Source organism: Haliotis asinina, chromosome 14 (genome assembly GCF_037392515.1).
Source record: "Haliotis asinina isolate JCU_RB_2024 chromosome 14, JCU_Hal_asi_v2, whole genome shotgun sequence".
NCBI classification, from domain to species: Eukaryota; Metazoa; Mollusca; class Gastropoda; order Lepetellida; family Haliotidae; genus Haliotis; species Haliotis asinina.
The window spans coordinates 46,641,875-46,664,113 of record NC_090293.1 but is presented as its reverse complement, the minus strand read 5'-3'; the positions used below and the strand labels follow the sequence as shown (position 1 = coordinate 46,664,113).

The following is a 22,239-nucleotide window of genomic DNA, read 5'->3' as shown; positions in this document are numbered from 1 at the left end:
CTTGTAGCTTGAGAATGTGGTTGACGTCACGGTTATAGTAAAGGAATGATGTCATCACAATGACGTCATAAGAGAAGCAATGCTTTTGACGTCATTGAATTTTCTTCTTTGTTTTTGCACTCTTCCCGGCTCCATCTGAACAAAGCGAACCTGGTGCTATCACAATAATAAGCCTTCGTGCTGGGATCGCTTTGTGCACGTGGGTGTAGATAGTCGATTCTGGACCAGTCATTCAAGTGGTTGATATCGTGAGCATCAACCTACATAACTGGGATACCATGACATGTTTCACCCATGCTGAGCCTGATTATCCGATCCCGTTAGTCGCCTCTCAAGACGAACATGATTTGGTGAAATTTTAACCCGGATCTTCGTTGAAGATTAAGCAGCAAGGATTCGTTGAAAACATCAAAGTACTATCAGAAAAAGATCAGACATGTACGCATAAATAACTTTGTTTCTTCAAGAAATTTCGGAATCTTTAAGCGATGGACCTTCCGACAGAAATCAGGCACAGGTTGAAGACACGATACCGTGGGTATTTCACAAATACGATTACTGGAATATCGGGGAAGGATACCGACTGCTGCAGTTACCATTTGAATTGGAAATCGGCAATCCTACGTACTTACTTTAGGAGGAAATTAGGTCTGTGTGTGTGCGGGCATGCGTGCGTGCGTGCGTGCGTGCGTGCGTGCGTGCGTGCGTGCGTGCGTGCGTGCGTGCGTGCGTGTGTGTGTTGCCACAAACATGAGGCTTGGTTGCTGAAGACCAGTTCTAGCTCGTATCTTCACGAGTCTGGGTTCTCGGAATATAACTCAAACTAAAACATTATGAAAAAAAACTATGCTTTTTGTCCACCAACAAAAGGCAGCCCATAGATAGGGGTTGTGCTTTGACGCCGTATCAATTAAGCAATAATCTTGTTATATATAATTTGTGACATGGACATTGTCACAAAAGGTCCAGGCACACTGGTACTGACAGCAAGGGCTCCGATTTATGAACTGTGAATTGTCTTTTGAATATTGTAAATATTTTGGACATATATAACATTTTTTAGCTTTCGCCCCTTTTTTTTATTTTTAAGTTTCCTTGTACAGAACGACCTGAAAATTTGCGATTTATTTTTTTTCTATGTTACTCCTTCGTCTCTGGCTATTCATATAACTCGGTTTGAGAAATTTGAATTTACCTTCTGAAAGCGGAATATACTGTAAATGAAAACTTATTCCTGACACTTGCTTTACAGCGGAGGCAGCTAGGCTGACCTGTGAACGCCTTTCAAATAAAACGGGCTTAAGATCTCAATGTACGAAATTGTATGTGAATGCTGACATCAGATATGGCGATATATATTTTCAAAAACCTTTGTAAATTCGCCAATTTCTACTGTCTTTAGCAGTCTTTTACTCGTGCGTAATGAAAGAACGCGAACCTTTCGGGTAATGTTCGTCTATGTCGGCCGATGATGCTCAAAACTAGGACTCTGTCTATATATGATGCAGAACGATTTGGACCGGTCGCGTATTTGAACAATGCGACTAGTTTTTATTTGTTTGGTAGTGCACAAACACAAAATGATACATGGAATAAATAAATATTTATTTTAGTGTTTTGGGGATATCGCATTTGTTAACTCGCATTAACCTGAAGCATTTGTGACCCTCCGTTCGTGACCGTGTTATTCCGGGACAAGCCGAATAGCGTCTTCCATGAGATCATTCGTAACTACTCGTGTCATTCCGGCAAGCCGGTTCCCCTTGTAAGTCACGGAAGGAGTCGAGTAGTTACGGATGCTATGGGATGTTACGGAAAGGGGCGAGTGGTGACACGAGTACGCATTTGGAACACATCGGGTGTGTTCGACTATGAAGATTTGGCGGTCGTCTTTGAGATATTGTAGTTTCGCAAAGTGGTTCGGATTGAAAGCGCATTGTGCTGAAAGGAAAAGAAAATGGCGGACAGTGTGGATATAGATTTGTATGCGAATATTGAAGACGATTTTAATCAGGTTGGTAATAACTTACACGTTGCCGTGATAGTTGATGTTGTCTGGGGTGTATCTTAGGTGCAGTGACAACTAATGTCGATATGTAAAATCTCATTCTAGTCTATTAATTGCTGGGCACAAAATGGACGCAAATTTCGCTTTTCTTGCGCACAGCGTCGTTTTGTCGTCTGCCTGAAACCGGCAAAATCAAAACTGGCTGTGGCGGGGAACATATTTTAGACGTGTATTCAGAATTTGGATTATTTCACATCAGTCATAAATGGCAGCACCGTTCTTTCGAAAGTATTATTTGAAAATACACCGGCCGAAAAATATCATCACATATCCTCCCGGGTTCAATTATCTTTCTCGATTACAATGACTTTTTTCAGTTCGTACGAGTGTTTGACGAAAAGAATCTGTTTTTTGTGTGTTGTGGTATAAAACAAATGGAAAATATTTGTTCAGGAGTTCATTGGTACGTGATACCTTTTTTCATTTTAGAATGTTTTCGTTTTGAAAATATTAGTACAATAGTAGCAAAAATATCCTCATGGTATTTTAAAGATTTTTCATGAACCATCACATGTTTTTTCGCTTGACCATTGTAAATTTCATAATTTTCAAAATGTGAATCTACTAACTGTTAATCTACAAGAATTTTACTGTTTTAAGAATTGATAAGTCATCTAATTGGTGTTGATATTTGCCACCACGAAATCACATGGCTTGTCTGAACCTTAGTGGGTGAAGATATTTTATGCTTTTTCGTGGGGGATGAAAATGTCTCATCTGTGGATTAACATGTTCATTGTCTTTTTTCCTTAAGGATTATGTGAAAGAATATAACACTCACAGTAAAACGGGTATCATATTAAATGTCTGAAAATATATAGGTGACATGACCACCCTAAACATAGGCAGGACTGGATATGATTTGTAAGTTAAGACATGCCATTTACTTCTCTAGTTTAATTCCCTTAAGGGTTATGTGAGCTGATTTCTGTTTTCCCCAGGTACCGTCTCCGATACCTGACGCCGCTTTACTTTTGAGTTGACCCCCGCTACCTGTTTTGTTTTTTTTATAATATAGAGAATCTGTGGTAGCTGCATCCTTAGTAGTTTCTGTATTGTAGTTATTATCTTATGTCAGCTATCATGTATCATTGTATGATGAAACCTTTTTTATGTCGGACTTTTTAAGGACTTTTGAAAAGTGTCTGATGTATTACAATATCATTGCACACAAATTTGCATAAGGTCATGGTTTGTTCCAAACAACTCACTTTGGACGCATTGCTCATATGTGCACCAGTCTCTCCTTGGTTAAGTCCATTTTTTGTGTTTCCTATATCCCTGATACTGATAGTGTAGATACGCCTATCCTAATTTGACAGATATTTCACACTTTCACATAATAACTACGTAAATTATAGATAATACTTTGGGTTTTATTTTCCATTTCCGTCTGTGCCTTTGGTAGGTGTATGACATGAAATAAAAATCGTATGTAATAGAAAGCTTGCATGGCCAAGTTCTTTGTTAGACAACATTTATTTACTTCTGGTCAAAAGTATTCATGACTAAATTGTTTGTTTTGACGTTGCATTTCAGGACACAGATTTTGCCAACCATGGAGATGACTTGTATGACGATGTCATCACAGCTGGCTCCAGTAGTGAGGGCATTGATGTAAGTATTTGCTGATGAACTGTCATGGGTAAATGTTATTCATGGCCAGGCATTGGGAAAGAGAACTTTGACAATTGACCATTTTCAGGATTTTTGGCCATTTTCTGAATTTTGAATGGGCCCCTGCTCTTGTATCAATAGTAAACTTCCAGATTTCAATTTGCCATTTCTCATTCTAATGTTCAAAATGGCCCATGGCCCCTGCCTTTTTCCAATCCCAGCTTGGCCCAAAGTGTTGTTAAATTTTATGTAGTTTGAAATTATTCGGTTGTTCTTTTGGGTCAGCAGCATTTGTCCTTCAAAGTATTGTAATTAAAGACTCCCAATTCTTGTAAAGAATGTTTGAAAAGGGTGAAACATCGAAATTATGGCCAGTCCAGTTTCACTTGCTCTTCAAACTGTAGGGTTGAGAGGCTCTGTGACAGTGTCAGTTAACATCTTGTTAATGTCCATTCCATTCCCCACATACAGTAAGATATCTGAATTAATTATTGATGTAAACAAAAATGTCTCAAAGTAGATTTTTAAAAAGCACAGCTGATAACACATGTTTTCGCAATACTTTTGCGTTTCTTTAATATGTTTTGGGATGGAAGGCCGTGGTATATCATTTATTCTTTCATTCATTCACATATGTACTTTCTTTTATTCTTTTTCTTTATTTCTTTCATTCATTCACCTAATTCTTGCTCTTAATTCTTTCTATAATTCATTCATTCATTCATTGTAAAATTCCGACTGATACAATAAATTGGCTGAAGTTCTGTTTAACACAGTTGAAGTCGTGCTGGGAATGAGCCAAGTCACTGTGTGCATTGAAGCATGACAAGGCACACATTGATTAGTACAATTGGTAAAGAAAGCAAGCGAGTGGCATATCCCTGTTTTAGATTATCCCTGGTTATAACAAGGATTCACTGATTATCATTCTTGTTTTGTACTTTCCAGATCATATGTCGACATCCTTCTGATGACTGTTTCATTAATTTCTTTTCACAGAGGAATACAGATTCCAAGCAACACACGCCAATGCTGTCAAGCACACAATATACAGGGAAGAAGTTCATGTGCTATGTGGGAAATTTGACATGGGTGAGTAGCAATTTTGTCAGCACTTGCATAAGCTATGATCAGACTTGTCCATAATAATTTCTTCTTGCTCAAAAGATGTTTTCAAGGTTTCACTTGATATATTTCAGTGAATGGACTGTAATGTGATTTAAATAAGTTTTTGAATTAGAGAAAGTGCGACTTTTAGATCTGAGAATGACATTTAATGGGTATTTCATTATGTAGTAGTAGATCATAGGTGACTAAACGCTTGAGTAATGATTAGAATCCTTTGTAGAAGTTCTGACCTGCAGAAAATTCACAGGACCCATAGAATAAAATTAAACACACATTTCAGATTTAACATTCCTTGTATTTGGTATTGAAATTATATTGACACAGGGTAGTATAGACCTTCAGCAACCCATGCTTTTGTCGTAAAAGGCGACTCTCCTTGTTGTAAGAGGTGATTAATGGGATCGGGTGTTCAGGCACGCTGACTTGTGTGACACGTCATTGGTTCCCAGTCGCACAGATCGATGCTCATGCTGATGTCTGGTCCAGACTCGATTATTTACAAACCGCCATGTAGCTGGAATATTGCTGAGTGCAACGGCAAACTAAGTTCACTCACTCACTCATTCATTGAAATTATTTACGTTATGTAATTAAAAACAAAAAAATTATGAACAGGGAACAAGTGGCACATGCCACAAATAAAAACTTAAGATAAAGTCATTGTGAACTATTCAGTCAGACACTGAGGACAGTGGGTTGGTCCCTTCTGTCTGACCGTTAGTGAATCTGCTGGATTCATGAGAGGGTCAAATGCTATTCTTGAACACTGCAATGTGTTTTAATGACGCGGTTAGTGAGTCACGGAAGTCATGTGAGAGGGTGGTAGTGGTTCTGGATAATACTGTGGTTATATTGTCAGTTTTTGCACCATTTTGTGATTTGTCTTTCCTTGTTCATCAGTGGACGACAGATCAAGATTTGACAGATGCATTGACTTCCATTGGAGTCCATGACCTTGTGGAAATCAAGTTTTACGAAAACAGAGCAAACGGACAATCCAAAGGGTATGTCACCTCTCATTCGGGAAGTCATGGGAGTTGGAAAACTCAACTCTTTTTACTTCACTCTGTAGTCTCAACACATAGCTGTGTAACATTTAAATCATGTGACATAAGTAATGCATATACCACATGTTTTGACTCTTTGCTTTGATGTGTTCAAAGAATAGTTCAGGTTTGTTAAAATGTTCTTTTGCCCACATTGCCTCAGTATTGTACAGTTGGCTTCTTTGGTTTTGTGTCCCCATCCTTTTTTTATCGCTTTTGAATTATGAATGTGTTTCATCTAATGTAAGATTGTGCTTTATGAGCTGCACTTATAATTCTTCAATATGACATGTACAAATGTTTCAGTTTTGCCTTAGTTGTGGTGGGCTCTGAGTCTTCCTCCAGGCATATATTTGAGAAGCTGCCTAAGAAAGAGATGCATGGTCAGGTGCCCCAGGTGACTCCTTACAGTAGACAGGCTCTCAGCCAGTTTGAGGCTGCAGCCAGAAAGGGTGGCGAAGGACCTCCACAAAATGGTTAGACTTTGCAGTGTTGTGATTTTTGCCTAGGTCATTGTGTTAGAGAGGGGTTAAGACCTTTGATAAGAACATATAAACATAGTTTTCTAAGAACATGTGTGAAGCAGTTTGGAGGTTTTTGCAAATTAATAACATTGTCAGTTACAAAGACACGATTCACAAAATGATTATTATATAATGTCTTGATATTTTCTTCCAGTGCATATATTAAGATGATATTATTAAGGTGATATATATATATGAAGGTTAAGAATATATGTTCTTCATGTGTATGTTATTGTCCACCCTACAACTTTAGCCACTGGACTTGATATCCATGGCCTAGTTACATCTTTTTAAGACTACATCAATATGGGTTGGTGCCAAAGCTTTGATAAGGCAGATGTCTTGCACACCTTGGAAACCTTTGTTTCATTATACTGATATTCTCAACAACCTTTTATATATTGGTCTAGGCAACAGAAATCAGAGAAGCAATCCTCGCAACCAGCCTCCACCCAACCAACAAGGGAAACCTGGAAACTTTCCTCCTCGTGGCATGCAGCGTCCTCCTCCTCAAGTTTCACAAGGTCCACCCCCACCTGGACCCCCTCATGGTGGCCCTCCACCCATGTATGGAGGTAGGTCACAGTGCGGTACTGGTAGCAGTTGTTGCCAGGTTGATGATGTGGCTCATTCATGGAAATGTTTCTAACCATATTACAAGTGTTTCACACTGAGCATTCGAGTTCCATCCGTACACCCTGCCATACATGCCCGAAGCATATCTGCTAAGCCGTTTTTATTAGCTTAACCAAACTTGGTACACATATCAAGCATGATCCCTAGATGTGCCTTTTTAGGGGTTACACCCAGATATGAATTATAATTTTGGCAGTTTCCATGGAAACTTGGGCTGTGGCTTTGAGGATGCCATCTTGTCCAGAGCAGATCTTTTCAGCTAAGCTTTTGTCAGATTTGGTACACGTTTGTCATGTTCACCTTGATCCCTAGATGTTTCTTTTTGAGAGTTAGACCAATGTGTGAATTATATTTTGGTGGTTTCCATGACAAGACGTTTCACTTTCACTGAAATTGGTGGTTGTACTCTTTGCCAGAGCAGAACTTTAAAACTGTTCACTATTTCTTCACCAAACTTGGCACGTAGATCTGGTGGTATTGGTTGAAGTGGATTTCTGAAGAAAATATTTTCGTGTGTTTCCATGGCAGCAAGTTTGACCTCGACTGAATTTGGTGGTAATGTTCTTTTCTGGAGAAGAACCTTATAATACTCTCCTTCCACTCTGCCATATGCACTCCAAAACATTGACACACTGTAATCATAATTAGTAGACATATTCTTAAAGAGTATTTTGTCATTGTGGTTAATATTGATGACTTCTTGTCTTCATGTTACAACTGCAATTTTAGAGCTACATGTTTTCATGTCCACCTATTCCAGTACCTTTTTGAGAAGTGATTAATCTTTGGCATTTTTGTCAGTTTGTTCCCAGATTACCATACTTAGAGATAGCACATATCATGCTAGTAACACTAATGGTTGACATTCCTGAACTGTGTCAGTGTTGATCAGGACTTGAGTTAGATATGTATAACATGCTCCTGTTCAGCCTAATATTTATGAGCGAATGAGTGAGTTTAGTTTGATGCTGCAGTTAGCAATATTCCAGCTATATGGCGACAGTCTGTAAATAATTGAGTCTGGACCAAACAGTCAAGTGATCAACAACATGAACATTGACCTCTGCAGTTGGGAACTGATGACATGTGTCAGCCAAGTCAGCAAGCCTGACCACCCAATCCTGTTAGTCGCCTCCTACGAGAAGCAAAGTTGCCTTTTATGGCAAGCATGGGTTGCTAAAGACCTAATCTACCCTTTATCTTTATGGCTTCCTAGTATTTCCTGTCCAGAAGGGTACACAAAGTCTTTTGTCAAGACTACAAGTTGTCCAACTTTCATTTTTGTGGATGCTGCGGTGGTGTGGTGGCAATTAGGTGTCTGACTCTGAGGATGTGGGTTCGAATCCTGGACCAAAAAGTACTAGAATCTGTGTTTCACCTAGAAACCAAATATAACACCTTCCATTTGAGCATTTTCTAAATGTCATTGTGTGTTCATACCTTATATATGCATAGTTTCTCACACTAAATATTCAGATTTTAATTTGATTGTTCGATTGCTTTGGCTTCAGGACCACCCCGACTTGGTCCTCCGCCACAGCTTCCTCCCCCTGGAGGGCTCCCACCCCCAGGAGCACCACCCCTGAGGCCTCCACAGGGACCTCCTCCTCCAGGAATGGTAGAGGTTAGTCTAATTTGGGATAATTAATACCTGAACTGATTGTATAGACGTATGGCACACAGCTCTTGAAATGGGTCAATATTGGGGGATGGGGTGGAGTATGGGGAAGAACGATGATATTTTGCGATAAATTAATATCTAAACCATGTGCATGGATGTATATTTCATCAGTGACATAGCTGTTAGTGGTTAATGCATCTGTCACTGGTGTGCCGGTTTTTGGAGCAGTCATGATACAAATATGATATGCTCTAAGCATGGTTTATTTTTTTAATCTTGTCATGTTGTGACTTGTGACCAATGAAATGATTTACAGTCAACTTCTCATATTGTGAATTCATTCACTAAAAACCACAATAAGACCGTTTGTTAACCCCTATTCCCTCCTATTCATCTTCTTATTTTAGGAACACAATGTGATGTTGCATGATGTTTAAGTTTTTTTTCTTACTATTGGTCCAGCTTAAACTTGCAAAGTTTAAATCCAATTTTTCACTGAGTTATTTAAGATAGTGTGCAAACTAATGGTAAGATGAAATTACTTCCTTGATAGGAAAAAATATATTCTATGTTTGTTTAATTAATGAGAATCAGTCACAAAAACATTAGACACTAGGAATTGGTACATAAAATATTTTGATATTGTAACCTGATATAAATTATCTCATTTCAAATTACATTCAGAAAATATTCACAACAAATCTGACTCCCCTTTGAGTTCAGTGTATCAGAAGTTGACTGTATTTTTGCAGCCTCCAAGAATGGGCCCTGGACCCCCTCCCCATCTTCGTGGTCCCCCAGGTCCAGGTCCTGACCCCAGGGGTCCACCCCCACCTATTAGGCCAGAGTGGGATAGACCTCCAGGTAAGTTGTTAGTTACTGAATAAGGATTACAAGACATGAATGAAGACTTTAACTGAAGGTTGAGGTTCTACAGGGAATACCCTACATGTATTGCACTTGTTTTTAACTGATATGTTTATAATATGCACAGAAAGCACAATGTTAAGGTTGGTGATGACTCCTCACTTTGTCAGAACATAGCATTTTACAAACTGTTTAAGTTATCTGCACATCACTGCACAGTGATAATGAAGAGTAACTGGTGTATCTACTGTCATTTGATGTTGATGATGAAAATGAAGTCTTTCTTAACCTTGGTCTAGATTTAAACTGCATATGATACATCAGTACAAGTCATTATGATCTAATCAAGCTGACAGTTCAACTGAACTTATGTTCATACTTTATCTGCGATCTGACAAGTTTCTTTTGTATCATCCAACTTCCAGCTATTCTTCCCAATGTTTTTCATCACTCCATACAGTCTGTTTGAGTCAGAAATGGTCCAATAAATTGCAAATTTTATCATTGTACAAAATTGCCACATAAATATAAATAGTGTTAATCATTTACTAATACCCAACAGCTTTCTGATATTTGAAAATTTTCCCGAACACCACCCAAAAAGTTGCCTAAGAAATTATCATCATTGAGTACAAAAGTTGTTATCTGTCACGGCAGGGTGAAACCGTAACCGCAGAAACGGAACAGGCAGGCATGGCAGGAGACCTGTTGGTTCCTCGTCTGTCATAGTGTTATAGTCACTGCTTGGGGGCAGAGTTCACGAATAGTGCCTGACCCTCTGACAAATCCAGCAGATTTGCCAACGGTCAGACAGAAGTTCCCAACCTGCTGGCCCAAGTGTCTGACTGAATACTTCACAACAACTTTGTCGGAAGTTGTTATTTGTGGCACGCCACACTTGTTCACTGTTTATAAATTTATGTTTATAATGTTTGTCATTATATAATGTTAATAATTTCAATGCCAAGAATGAGAAATGTTAAATCTGAAAAATGTGTGTTTAATTTTATTCTGTGGATCCTGTGAATTTTCAGTGGGTCAGACAGACATCTGAAGCTTACAGGAGCCAATGTCCTGTTACTATGAAACACCATTCGTTAACACTGAAAGGGATGACAAGTGGTGCCACAGTTGCCTGTTGTAAGCCATCACGAGACCAGTAACCTTGTTCAAAGACGTTAGCTACTTTGTTGACACAATTTTGCCAAGTTTCAATTGTGATTTTGTAAAGGGATTCTTTAACCAAAACCTCTACGTCACGTAATCTAAAACTTGTGTTTGATCTGGCAACATTTCCTTTAACAATACCCCATATCATTGCAATTGGGTTAAGGTCAGTATATATCGCGACCCTTACTTTTTATGTTACTGTCAACTTTGTAGAAAGGTTCACACTTAGTGGGTTTTTATGATCTCGTATGGCTGAGGCTTGGTTACCTTTGAAGGCCATGCAATCTGAAATTTGTCGAGCCATGATATCATGACACCTTTTCGACTGTTTGATGTCGGGGCTTTGCTGTCGGGATTGTGCACACTGTGGTATGGGGCATTGTCTATGATGATAAAAGACTTCTCTGGTGGAGCTGGTACCACCTTGTTTTTAACCCAGATCAAGGAAAACCACACCATTCATCTTGGAATGGTAGTCTCTCTTATCTGTGGACTGCCCTGAATACCAAGTCGCAGCCTGGGAGAAAACCTTTGCTGGAGCAACCAACATGTGGAATGATTAGTCTATCTCCTTTCCCTAGAGGCAGCTTTCTATGTGACCACTTATCAACCCCCATCGGGTACCCACTGACTGCAGCAGATATGAACATTTTCTGCAAATTTGCGGATTTCCGTGTTTTTGGTTTCATTTTGAAATGGTTTCATTTCTGAGATCAATGTAAATTTGCAATAACAGTTTAAGGGGTGTGAGGGGGTGTAATATCAAAAGGGAAGCGCCGTTCATGAAACACGGAAGTGTTTGCTAACTGTGTGTGGAGGTTCTATTTGTAATGCGGAGAGCGAACAATCGGAACCTACGTGGTGTGTTGTTTCTTATCCCCAGTTCAGTAACCTATTCTAGTGGTAATGTATAAGGAGTGAATTGTCGTAGCCTTGCGTGCATGGTAAACAGCATTTTGCGGGAAAATGGCTAACGTTATCAAGTGAGGTGAAAATGACAATCATGTAAAAGACATTGAATCGTCTGTAAAGAACAAATTTCGTTGAGAATAGCTGAGAAGATTGTTAAAAATATTTCAGTGTTTTTTACAATTTGTCATTCTCATGTCTGCTGCTGGCAGTGTGCAAGGATTCATTGACCCAGGTCTTGTCCAAGTACACTGGCTCGAACCTTTCCTCACGCTTCTTCTTTATTACCCTGAGAAACTTATTTCTCAAGAGAACAACATCAGGGCGTTCACAGAGTACTGACTTCTGCTTTTTTTTACTTAGATGTTTTTTATAATTTTCAGCGCCATGCATTTGTTTTCATAATAGAGCTTGTTGATGTACTGCCTTACAAGATTCTTTTGGAAGTTGTCCAAATGTTTTAATTTGTGTGATTTTGACACTGCCCCTACCTGCTTTATATCACCCTCACCAGGTTTGTGTTCCAGAAGATTTGTCAGTACACTTGCTGATACTAAAGCTTTTGATGCTTGCTTAAGGAATTTATTATTGGCTTAAAATTTGCCCCTTCATCACGAAATAAATCGCACGATTAATCATCAACTGTTTCATGTCATTCAAATTCATTTTTCATCAGGCACCTGTATCCTTTGAAAGACAAGATGGTGGCTGTTCCGTTTCTTTGGTTTCACCCCGTAGTGACAGATAACAACTTTTGCGTTTTCAATAATGATAGTTTCTTAAACAGCTTTTTTGGTGGCGTCTGGAAAATTGTCAAAATCAGCAAGCTGTCTGGTAATAAACATGTGCACTATTTGTATATATGTGGCAGTTTTGTACAGTGATAAAATTTACAATTCATCTGTCCGTTTCTGACTCAAACAGACTGTACCTACTTCCTACACATGGAACATCATTACTATCACTACAAGACAAACACAATATTACTGCTCATGGGCTTTCTCCTGGCTCAATTTGCATGCTGCTTATGTAGGTAATTTCATACCCAGGGCAATTGGTTCATTTAGGAATAGATGTAACTTATTTAGTCAGATTCTAGTTAATGTGCACCTCAAGTCATGTTGATCACAAACACCATTGATGTTTCTGCTCTAGCTTCATAATAGCCAAAGTACATACTTTCCATTTTTATCTATACATTTGATATTTAACCTCCACAGGGTGTTTCTCATTTTTTTGTGCATGTTCTTTTTATTTCAACTTTTTTTTGTGCTTCTATTCCCATAAGTGAATTATCCCCATAATTGTTAAGACAGGGTTGGTTTTTTTGTTATTTTTTTTTATTATTATCTTATCCCACTATCCGCACCATTTTGTTATTTGCCTTTTAGAAACGATGGTTGTAACCAGTCAACCTCCACCCCCTGGGGGTAAGTTAGGGGAGATAACTCCTATTTATGTGGTATCATGGGCCATCTCTACCTGCATTTTGTTTGTTATCCTTAAAAAGAGCATGCCAATCATTTACCCCGTGTTTTTTCTCTGAGTAGTGTTACTATGGTTACTGAATGTTTTGACACTTTACAATTATTGTAAGAAATTTATTTTGGCTGGTTAGTATCAAAACTGTTGTGTAACTATAAGGTAAGTTAATGTGAAGTGTCATGTTGTAATTTTTACAAGAATATAGTTTTAGGAATTTTGAAATGGTGTTAGCTGTTTAATGACCTTAGTTGCCTAAGGTGAGGGCAGATAACTCTTGGCTTCCTTGTTGACAGATTGTCTTTTTCCGCTGTAATCATATTATAATAAAACACTATGCAATGCTGCATTTTCTTGTTTTTAATTTTAGTAAGTAGATAGACATTTCTTTGAGGGCTTTTGAACTCTACCCATGGTTTTGGTGAAAATATCTAATCAGAATCCTTATTAGCATCAAATGGGCAGGAAATGTTTTTAGAAACACCTTTTCAGCTAATGTTACGTGACTAATGTTAATGATTTGTTGATGTTTTTATGTTCTAAACATGGAAACTCAGGTCTGGTGAAATGTACCTCATGTCATGTAAAACTTCAGAATTATTTATCTGTCCCAAATGAGCGACACACACAAAGGAGGTAGATCCATGTGTGATCAATTCAAAACTGTAAGTTGTCCAGACATAGCTATTCACAGGAACAACAGCAACCCTTGACCCCAGTTGCTGACAGCAATTGGACATGATTGCAGTGTCTCAAATTCTTGCATCCAGTTAACTGAAAGTTTGCCGTTATCCTGCCTGTTCAAAATTTTGACAAAATAGTAATTCAGTAAAAGAAATGCATCCGTGACGAAATCATTAAACATGCTGATCAGTTGAGTAAGAGATACTAGGTGCTAGGTCTGTGTATTTTATGGTAGTAAGGATTCTGAGGTAAGTAGGAACTGGTATGTTATTTCCCCAGCCTTTTGTCCACATGTTCAGTGATATGTGTTCTCTCCTCCTCCCTTACCTGGTGACTGCATATTGAATACTTCGCTCATTGATCCGCCTCCTGTACAAAATGAGTTTAGTTTTTATTTATTGTCAAGAAATGCTCAGCCATGAATGAATGAGATGTTTGTACTTACCAACATACCTTTTGTCATCTGCTGTCAAGTCAGTCTGAGCAAAAAAACGAACTTTAGAGACTTTCTGACTTGCACTTGGCATAATTTTCATTAGAATTTACTGTCAGTTTATCAGCTGAACTCAGTCCAATCTGATTCTTACATGAGTTGGTGTTGGAATATTGATTCCAGTCACAGACTTTGATATTTTTATGACAGTACTATGCTTGTGCCATTTGCTATCAGTCACCAGTGTATTAAGAGAGTTGAATGAATATGTTTCATCATCACTAAAGTGTTCAGTGGAGCAAATTGTGATTTAATGGTGAGTTGTTATCTTTTAGAGAGGATATGTTCAAAGAAATAATATGTTGGTGTGAATACTTACAGTGTAATTTGACATTTTCCGGGTATCAATTGGTAAACAATGGTGCAAAGATAAGATGATAATTTTATGAGTAGCCACCCCCGATAGAACTTCAGTTCATAACATGAAAACTGAAATGTATGTATACAATTGTTAGTTTCTTTTATGAATGTAAACATCTTCATAATGTGTAATCAGAGTTGTTCAGTTTTGAAAAGGCTTATCCAGAGCTCCAGATTAGCTTTTGATTATGTGCGTACGATACCTATACTTTTGAAATTAAGTAGGTACTTCCAATTTCAAGTGGGCATCTATACTTTTTGATACCCAAATGTTTTTAAAATCCAGGTATTTATTTCAAATAAGAAGTATAAGAGGTGCAACATTTTTGTATTTGAAGGACAAAATCCTCTCGGTTGACTAATAATGATAAATTACAGCTAATAGCTAATGTGACTTTATCCACTTGTTCTGTAAGAAATAATATGTGCCTTCATTTACATCTGTTTTGATGCCGCGAACAGCTAATGTTACAAGTTCTTTTAAGATATCACCATCAATAGAATCTGATCGTGAAACATGGCACTTGTCTATCAATTTTTCTAGCAGTCCTTTAATGAAATAGTTTTCTGTTTGTGGCATCGAAAAACTAGATATTTTATTATGAGAGTGTTTAAGCTTTCAACCACATTTGCCTGACATTGTCAATTGTTTACAGGACTTGCAGAAAGAAAACCTCTGTATGATTGGTTACTATTTACAAATGGGCCAGTCACTGAAGGGTTGACAAACCATGACTGGTATTCTGTCTGTGTTGTTCATCTAATTTCAGTTTAGAATTATTCAAGATTCTTTTACACACAAACATTTGGAGGTGGGAAAACTTTACGTTTGTTTCGATTGGATTGGAATGATGAAATATGCAACATGACTTTAATGCATTGTGTAAATAAGCATTCTTATTTTGACATAGCCCAAACATAAATATTTAGTGCTTTTGTCATACTCTGGTATTTATTTTTCTTGTATGTCAACTTTTCTGCAAATATGCAGCTTATCTGGAGCTCTGCTTATCCCAGTTTTTGTCTATGTTCTTTGATACATGTAACCTGATACATGTAACCAGAAGGCATCTACTGTGACTGATTTTCAGATGTCATATGTTTGCCCTATGGTGATTAGATTTCATAATTCGTATTAGGAATCAGGGGATATTTGTTTGCCTCCTTTTGTGACAAGACTTCTTCACGCCTGTACTTTTTACCCATAGAGCATGTGCACATTATCTCAAGTAGTACAAAAATGCAACCATTGGCCTGTGACATAGGAATGACTTCATAGAGGCATTTCATTTTCTGCACAAAACTTGCATATATATGTAACATTTTACATGATCTTGTCATGGTTGTCAACCAATGAGTAATTCAGGAATTGGGACCTTGTTGAATTTAGATTTTAACCTTGATTATTTCAGCTCCGTTCCCCAACGCTGGGCCTCCGCCCCCGCAGCCGGTCCCCCCTCCGGGTCTAAGACCTATGGGACCAGGTACTGCACTTTGTTATATTTGGATTAGGAGATTACACTGTAATTAGTGTTTCAGCAGGGTTTAGCAAATGTACTGGCACATGAGAATTTGCCAGGGATAGAAATTTGCACAAGCCTTCAACCCTGAGGCATTTGGACTAATGCTAAAACTTTTTTTGATTGTTTTTTTTCTAAGAACTTTTTGCTGTTCAGGCTAGTACTGGCTAGTTTCATCAGGACCAGAATGATAATTTTGAGGTGGACTGTGGAAGAGATGGGTGTGGTTTTTTGGCTTGTTCACTGAATTTGTAACATCATGAATGCATGAAAGCTTATAAACTTTGTACCCTTGGATATTTGGCATTTGTATTAACACTGGTCCTGATGACTTCCTGAAAAACACTGATATCATGTTAGAAAAGAATATCAACATGAATGTTGGATATATATGCAAGATTGAGTATTCCATATATACCACTGACTAATGTTATCAAGTTTCAAACCTGTTTTGTTAATTTGGACATGTGCAATGGTGTGCTGTGAGGTTTGGGGGCCACTATCCTTGTCAAGTTGTGAATTTATTGAATTTGGTCAGTTGTGACATACTCCCATGCTGTGATATGATTTGACTTGTAATAGTTTGATCGGCATTGTAGAAGTTAGTGAGTCAAAATGAAACGTCCAACTTTATGGAGGACAACTTCTTGTCAATTGTGCGCATTATGCAGTAAACAAGAAGTAGTCATCCGTAATTTTGTATTTTTCATAATTGACCTGTAAAGTGTTTTTTGGTGTTGATAATGTTTTTGAAACATGTGAAACAGCCATAGAAAGAACTCGATGATTTTCTATCAATAGATATTCTCCTGTTTAAGAAGAGTCGCAATAGCTCAACAGAATTCATTTGTTTTGTCCTGACTTGTTTCGTTAGCCATTGTTTGTAACTGCTTGATCATTTTTAGACGTATGTTTGTTTATTAACCTATTGATGACTACCAACAGGATTCCCTGGTGGCCCCCCATCACAGATGCCACCCGTGCCTGGGCCTCCCCCTGGACACATGCAAGCGCCAGCCCCCCATGTCAACCCAGCGTTCTTCCCACCCCCCCACAGTCAAGCCCCACCACCAGGACCAGCTGTAAGTATCACAGTAGATGCACAGTAGATCATGCAGGTTGTGCTCTGTGTACATATGCTCAGCTTCAGGATCATGTTCCGAGAAGTGGCATTGGAAAAAGCTTTCAAGTTTGTCTAAGAGAAACCTCACAAGACATCTGGAAAGTTGATCCTATGTATTTTCATCCATTGTTTAGTAGTTGTTCATCTTGTTATTATAAAACTGGAATGCTGCTGTCATTTTGATGTGTCATTGCTGTTGTATGACTCATATGCTTTGAGGTTAGAATACTTCTTTTTTGTGTTTTTGTGAGAGTAATTTTCAGAACATGTTTTTATTTGTATTTGCTAATGTGTTTTAAGGCATAATAATCTTCATTTCCAGCCTGGTGATCCATATGGACGGGGTCCCCCACCCCAGTCATATCCTAGTGATCCATTCATGGGCCGACCTCCTCCAGAAAGGTAGGTTCCTCGACTGACTGCTGCCAAACAGCAGAGATGGCTTTGTGTTAGAATGGTCAGGGCCATGTTTTCATACTTCTGGAATCTCTGATTAAATAACACCATCACCTACTTGTCAGCTTCTCTCTGGGATAATATTTGTAGATTACATTTGTGAATCTAAACCGCTTACATTTATTGTCTTACTTATTCCTGTTTTTTTGACTGGGAAATAACACAAGTCCATACAAGGCCTTCACAACAGTTTCTTTATTTTACAAAAGAATTTGTTTAAATGTAATAGCCTAAGATTACATTACACAGATGCATGTTCATATAAGTGTTTATAAGTTGTATACTTATTTGTAGATGTACCTATTGTTAATTTTGATATAATCAAGTCAAGGAAACCTTTATTTAACAATTACATTCTTTTTAGATTATTTTTCTGTCCTATATCATACTGTGTTAAGACATGTTTATGGCAAAGTAATTTCTTGCCTTGAACAGGATGTGTTATTGTGTCACCAGAGAAGTCTGGCACTTGTCTTACAGATCTGCCCAAATAGTTACGGTATCAAAAGGTCTTACAGAAGTTTGAACCTCTTTTAGCGTGTTTCAGTATGTTCCCTTTATAAGGAATAACTGATGAACTAATAGTCATAGAACTTATGTTTACGATTACATAAGGATGGAGAGTGATAAAATATATGGTATTAATTGATTGGTTTCAGTCGACACGAGCCTCCTCCACCTGCTTTAAGTGAGCAGGAGTTTGAGGAGATCTTCCAGAGAAACAAAACTGTATCCAGCAGTGCTATCAATAGGGCTGTACAGGATGCAAGTGCAGGTGATATTTCGCGGCTAACATTTCATGAACAGAAAGCATGTCTGTGTTGGAAACTCCTTTTTTCAAAGTGCTCACTGAAAAATCATGTTTTACATGTAGACATTCACACCAGTACCATAGATTGTAGCTTATGGAGTAAACCTTTATTTTTGCCTTGCCCAGGTTCATATCTGTTGCTCTGTTGTAAATAATATAATAGCTGTCTTTCCATGAAATAACAATCACACATTCCAAGCTGCAGAATAGGATTCTTTGTATGAAGCTTGTGAGATTTAACTGTTGTTGCAGTGAGTTATTGTTCCATTGGTTTAACTCTAATGTCCAATATCTTTGCAGGTGACTTTGCTAGTGCTATTGAGACATTGGTGACAGCAATTTCTTTGATCAAGCAGTCAAAGATTGCTGCTGATGACCGCTGCAAGATCCTCATCAGCTCACTTCAAGACACTCTTCATGGCATTGAGGAGAAATCCTATGGATCCAAGTGAGTAGCAAGATGCTCCTTTGTTGCTGGATCATACCATGGATTTGTTTCTTCTTTGTTCAGTTTGATGGGGTATAGCCTAGTGGTGAAAGAGTTTGCTCGTTTTTCTGAAGACATTAGTTCGATTCCCAAGATGGTTACAACGTGAAAAGCCCATTTCTGGTGTCCTTTGACATATTGCGGGAATATTGCTAACATCAGAGTGAAAAAAGACTTACTCTCGTCTGTTAGAATGATTCCACTATCATTGCATGTAACGCACCATGTATTCTGAAGAATGTATTTATTTTGATAGACATTCATATCAGGATAACCATTGTTCCAACTCTTATTTAAGGAGCAGTAGCAGTCGCCGATCTAGGTCACGGGAACGTGATCGTGACCGCGACCGTGAAAAGAGGAGTCGTCACAGGTCCCGCAGTCGTGACCGAGAGTACCGAGAGAGGAGCCGGGACAGGGATCGCTACCATGATGAGAGACACAGGGAGAGGGACCGAGAGAGGGAAAGGGATAGAGGAGAGCGAGATTACAGCAGACGGCATTAACAGGTCAGTTTATTGGAGGTAAACACGTAATCAATTATTTGGAATTAGTTACCTGATTTGAAAGTTTCTTAATGCAATTATTCGAAGTTACTTGGAAAAGGTATTACAATTCAGACAAATTTTCCTTGCAAATGAAGGGCTCATAAATTTTATGGCTTTAAAGAGATGGGTTTTTGTAAATTTATTTTGAAAGTCATTTACTTTAATAATTTTTAGTCTTAACAGACTTTATTTATATGCTAGCTTCATGTTGTGACTGTCTTTCAGAGTGATGAATGATCCGTGGTCCAGCTATTCTTTCCACAGATTTTTCTTTCCAGCTTTTCATTTCAGGATGGCTGTAGATAACCCGTTATCACACCAGTCCTAGAGTACTGAAAATGTTGAATTTTTGAATTTTATGAAAATGGTTTCTACCTGAGCTTGTTTGTGTTTGTCAAGTATTTTTGGACATTATTTGTCATGGCAGGTCCTCTAGATTTGGAATTGTTCTGATTTAGTCTGGGGCAGTTCTATATCAAAATGATACAAATGAAGTAGAGAGTTTCTAGCTTTTGTATTTTTCTGCATATGTACGTATGTGATAGGTTTTGTTAAAGAGGGACTCAACTGTTGCATTTCTTTGTCAGATTTCTGTGCTCCAGTCACTTTGGATATTCAATTATTGTCCTTCTTGCTGGCTGGCTTTTTGTTGAAGTCCCTCTTTACATGTACACTAGCAGAATGTCGTATTGACTGTCAACACAGTTGTGTTTGATAGATGTTACTTCTGTTTTACATCAGTGATGTGATTATTTGAATGAATTGTTTTCATTGCATAATTTTGTCATTGTGCTTGCTCCACTTTAACATTGTCTTCATAATAACTTTGGTTTCCCAAATTCCAACAACAACCAGATAAGAGTGGAAAGGATCATGTATCTGTCTGGTGATTAATTCCAACACCTGGGAGAATTTCTTCTCGTCTAAGCCTATTATTTGTGTAGCAGTGCTAATAGTTACAAAAAAAAACAACAACGGGAAACATGTTTTTGGCTTTGGTGTATTCCTGTTGACTTGGCTTTATGCAGTTGTGTTTTGTCTTTGCTAAATCTTAGGCTCTTAAAAAGTGAATAATTTGGAATTTGGGAACAACACACCTCAATACCATTTAATGTTTTTCTGGATGAAAATCTGTCTTTCCATTTCTTATAGGTTGTACATGCTGTCCAATGTGATTTGAACCGATTGTCCCATGCTACATTGAGTGATTAGACTGTATTGTCACATGATATATCTTGTGGAATGTACCGTAAATACTTGTTAAACGTCATCATCACTTCATCATCATATATGGATCAAGAGTTCAAGCTATGGATTACAGTGGAAAGACTCAAGTATCACCATTCGTCTTTGTTCCCAACGCCATGGAAAAGACACTCGCTACAATCATGCAGCTTTTACTGAAATCATTCGTCTTATCTTCTCGTAGCAAGAAGGAGGAGTTTTAACGCTTTCCAATTGCTGTTGTTTCATTTTCAGAATAAAGTTCTTAGCTCATAAGTATAGTTTTGTTATTTACAGTGTTTCCTGTTCACAAGGGTTTAGTTAAAATGTGTTTGAATTTAGATATGGATTTTAAAATTATTGTCAAAAACTGCTTTGTTTTGCAAAGAATTGTTGTGGTTTTCACTGATTTCATAACAATTTAGATGCAGTATTATTTATTGATCTACTGATTATATTCTGGTACGATTCTAAACAATATCAGATTGAATGGCTGTAAGAACCACAATAGTTTTGGGGATGCCTTGTATACTGTTTAAGAAGGTACTGAGGTATAAATGGGAAATGGTCCATTTCAGTTGGAAAGGTTTAGGAACACATCTGTCTTTTCAAGACTTCACAGATGTTAGTTATGCAACCTTGTCCAAGTGCTCTGTTTTTTAAGTTTTTGAAACTAATGTTAAGGAAAGTGTGAAGTTGACTTAAACTGAATTTTAGAATCTTGCCTTTCAGGTTACCAATAAAAATGTGTATGTTTCACATAGACATTGTAGGACAGTCTGAGGTCATATGTGAATGCTTTAACCATACCACTGTGTCGTCCATGTGTATTGTCTAATAATTGATAATATTGTGGCTGTGATTGTGTGTTGTACATAGAGATCAGTTTTAAAACATTTGCAGTAAGCAAATTGAAAGGTAGTTTGTATCAAACTTGGTGCTTGTGCTTAACTGGTGGACCATTTCTGGAGAAATCTGCAGCAAACACAAAATTTGATGGACTAAATGTTTAGGATGAACAGATGTGTTTTTCAGATTAATAATTTGCAGTACTTAGAGCTTAAAGATATGACTCCATGTCATTAAGTGTGTTGTCTGACCTTGTCATAGTTTCAAACTGTCTACATTTGAAAATATGAGGTAAGTATGGAACCAATACCAAAAACCCTATGGATGGTGCCATGATGTATATATGTTAGGATGACTATATTGGTATTTATATAGGCTTTACACAGTTCATAAGTCATTTCCTAGTGTGATTGATTCTTAGGATATCTTTTTGAATTTATCATCTGAGATTAGAGGCACTGATTGCAAAACCTGTGCAGACTTTAGCTTTCTGAAGTTGTTAGCTGATGCTTGTTTCAGCATTTCCTTTGCAATCATGCATGACTCTTTACCTTCTGAAGTGCTTTAATGTATCACCTACCTGTGTGGCAGATAGGTGCTGATGTGCTGTCCCTCA

The 22,239-nt window shown here is 37.8% G+C and overlaps 1 protein-coding gene across 7 annotated transcripts; it reads left to right on the top strand.

Moving 5' to 3' along the window:
- The first annotated feature begins 1,841 nt into the window (after positions 1–1,841).
- On the top strand, positions 1,842–21,050 carry LOC137262141 (cleavage and polyadenylation specificity factor subunit 6-like). 7 transcript variants are annotated; one of them, XM_067799919.1, is made up of 15 exons: positions 1,850–2,014; positions 3,608–3,685; positions 4,685–4,777; positions 5,714–5,817; positions 6,166–6,335; positions 6,794–6,958; positions 8,531–8,643; positions 9,393–9,504; positions 16,018–16,089; positions 17,071–17,207; positions 17,571–17,650; positions 18,364–18,479; positions 18,816–18,963; positions 19,301–19,511; positions 20,703–21,050. In XM_067799919.1, exons 1-14 carry the CDS (start codon positions 1,958–1,960, stop codon positions 19,506–19,508), a joined length of 1,653 nt encoding a protein of 550 aa, XP_067656020.1. In that variant the 5' UTR covers positions 1,850–1,957; the 3' UTR covers positions 19,509–19,511; positions 20,703–21,050. The 7 variants fall into 7 exon arrangements, with proteins under 7 accessions (XP_067656024.1, XP_067656020.1, XP_067656021.1 ...); XM_067799920.1 differs by having other exon boundaries at positions 1,889–2,014; positions 19,301–19,526; XM_067799921.1 differs by having other exon boundaries at positions 1,903–2,014; positions 8,531–8,637.
- Positions 21,051–22,239: the final 1,189 nt, after the last annotated feature.

What these genes read in the sequence shown, in the direction of transcription:
- LOC137262141 (XM_067799919.1), top strand. Translation starts at nt 1,958, where the DNA reads ATGGCGGACAGTGTGGATATAGATTTGTATGCGAATATTGAAGACGAT. An exon ending in AGAGTGGGATAGACCTCCAG is followed by an intron (nt 9,505 to 16,017) that starts GTAAGTTGTTAG and finishes TGATTATTTCAG; the next exon opens with CTCCGTTCCCCAACGCTGGG. An exon ending in GGCCGACCTCCTCCAGAAAG is followed by an intron (nt 17,651 to 18,363) that starts GTAGGTTCCTCG and finishes GATTGGTTTCAG; the next exon opens with TCGACACGAGCCTCCTCCAC.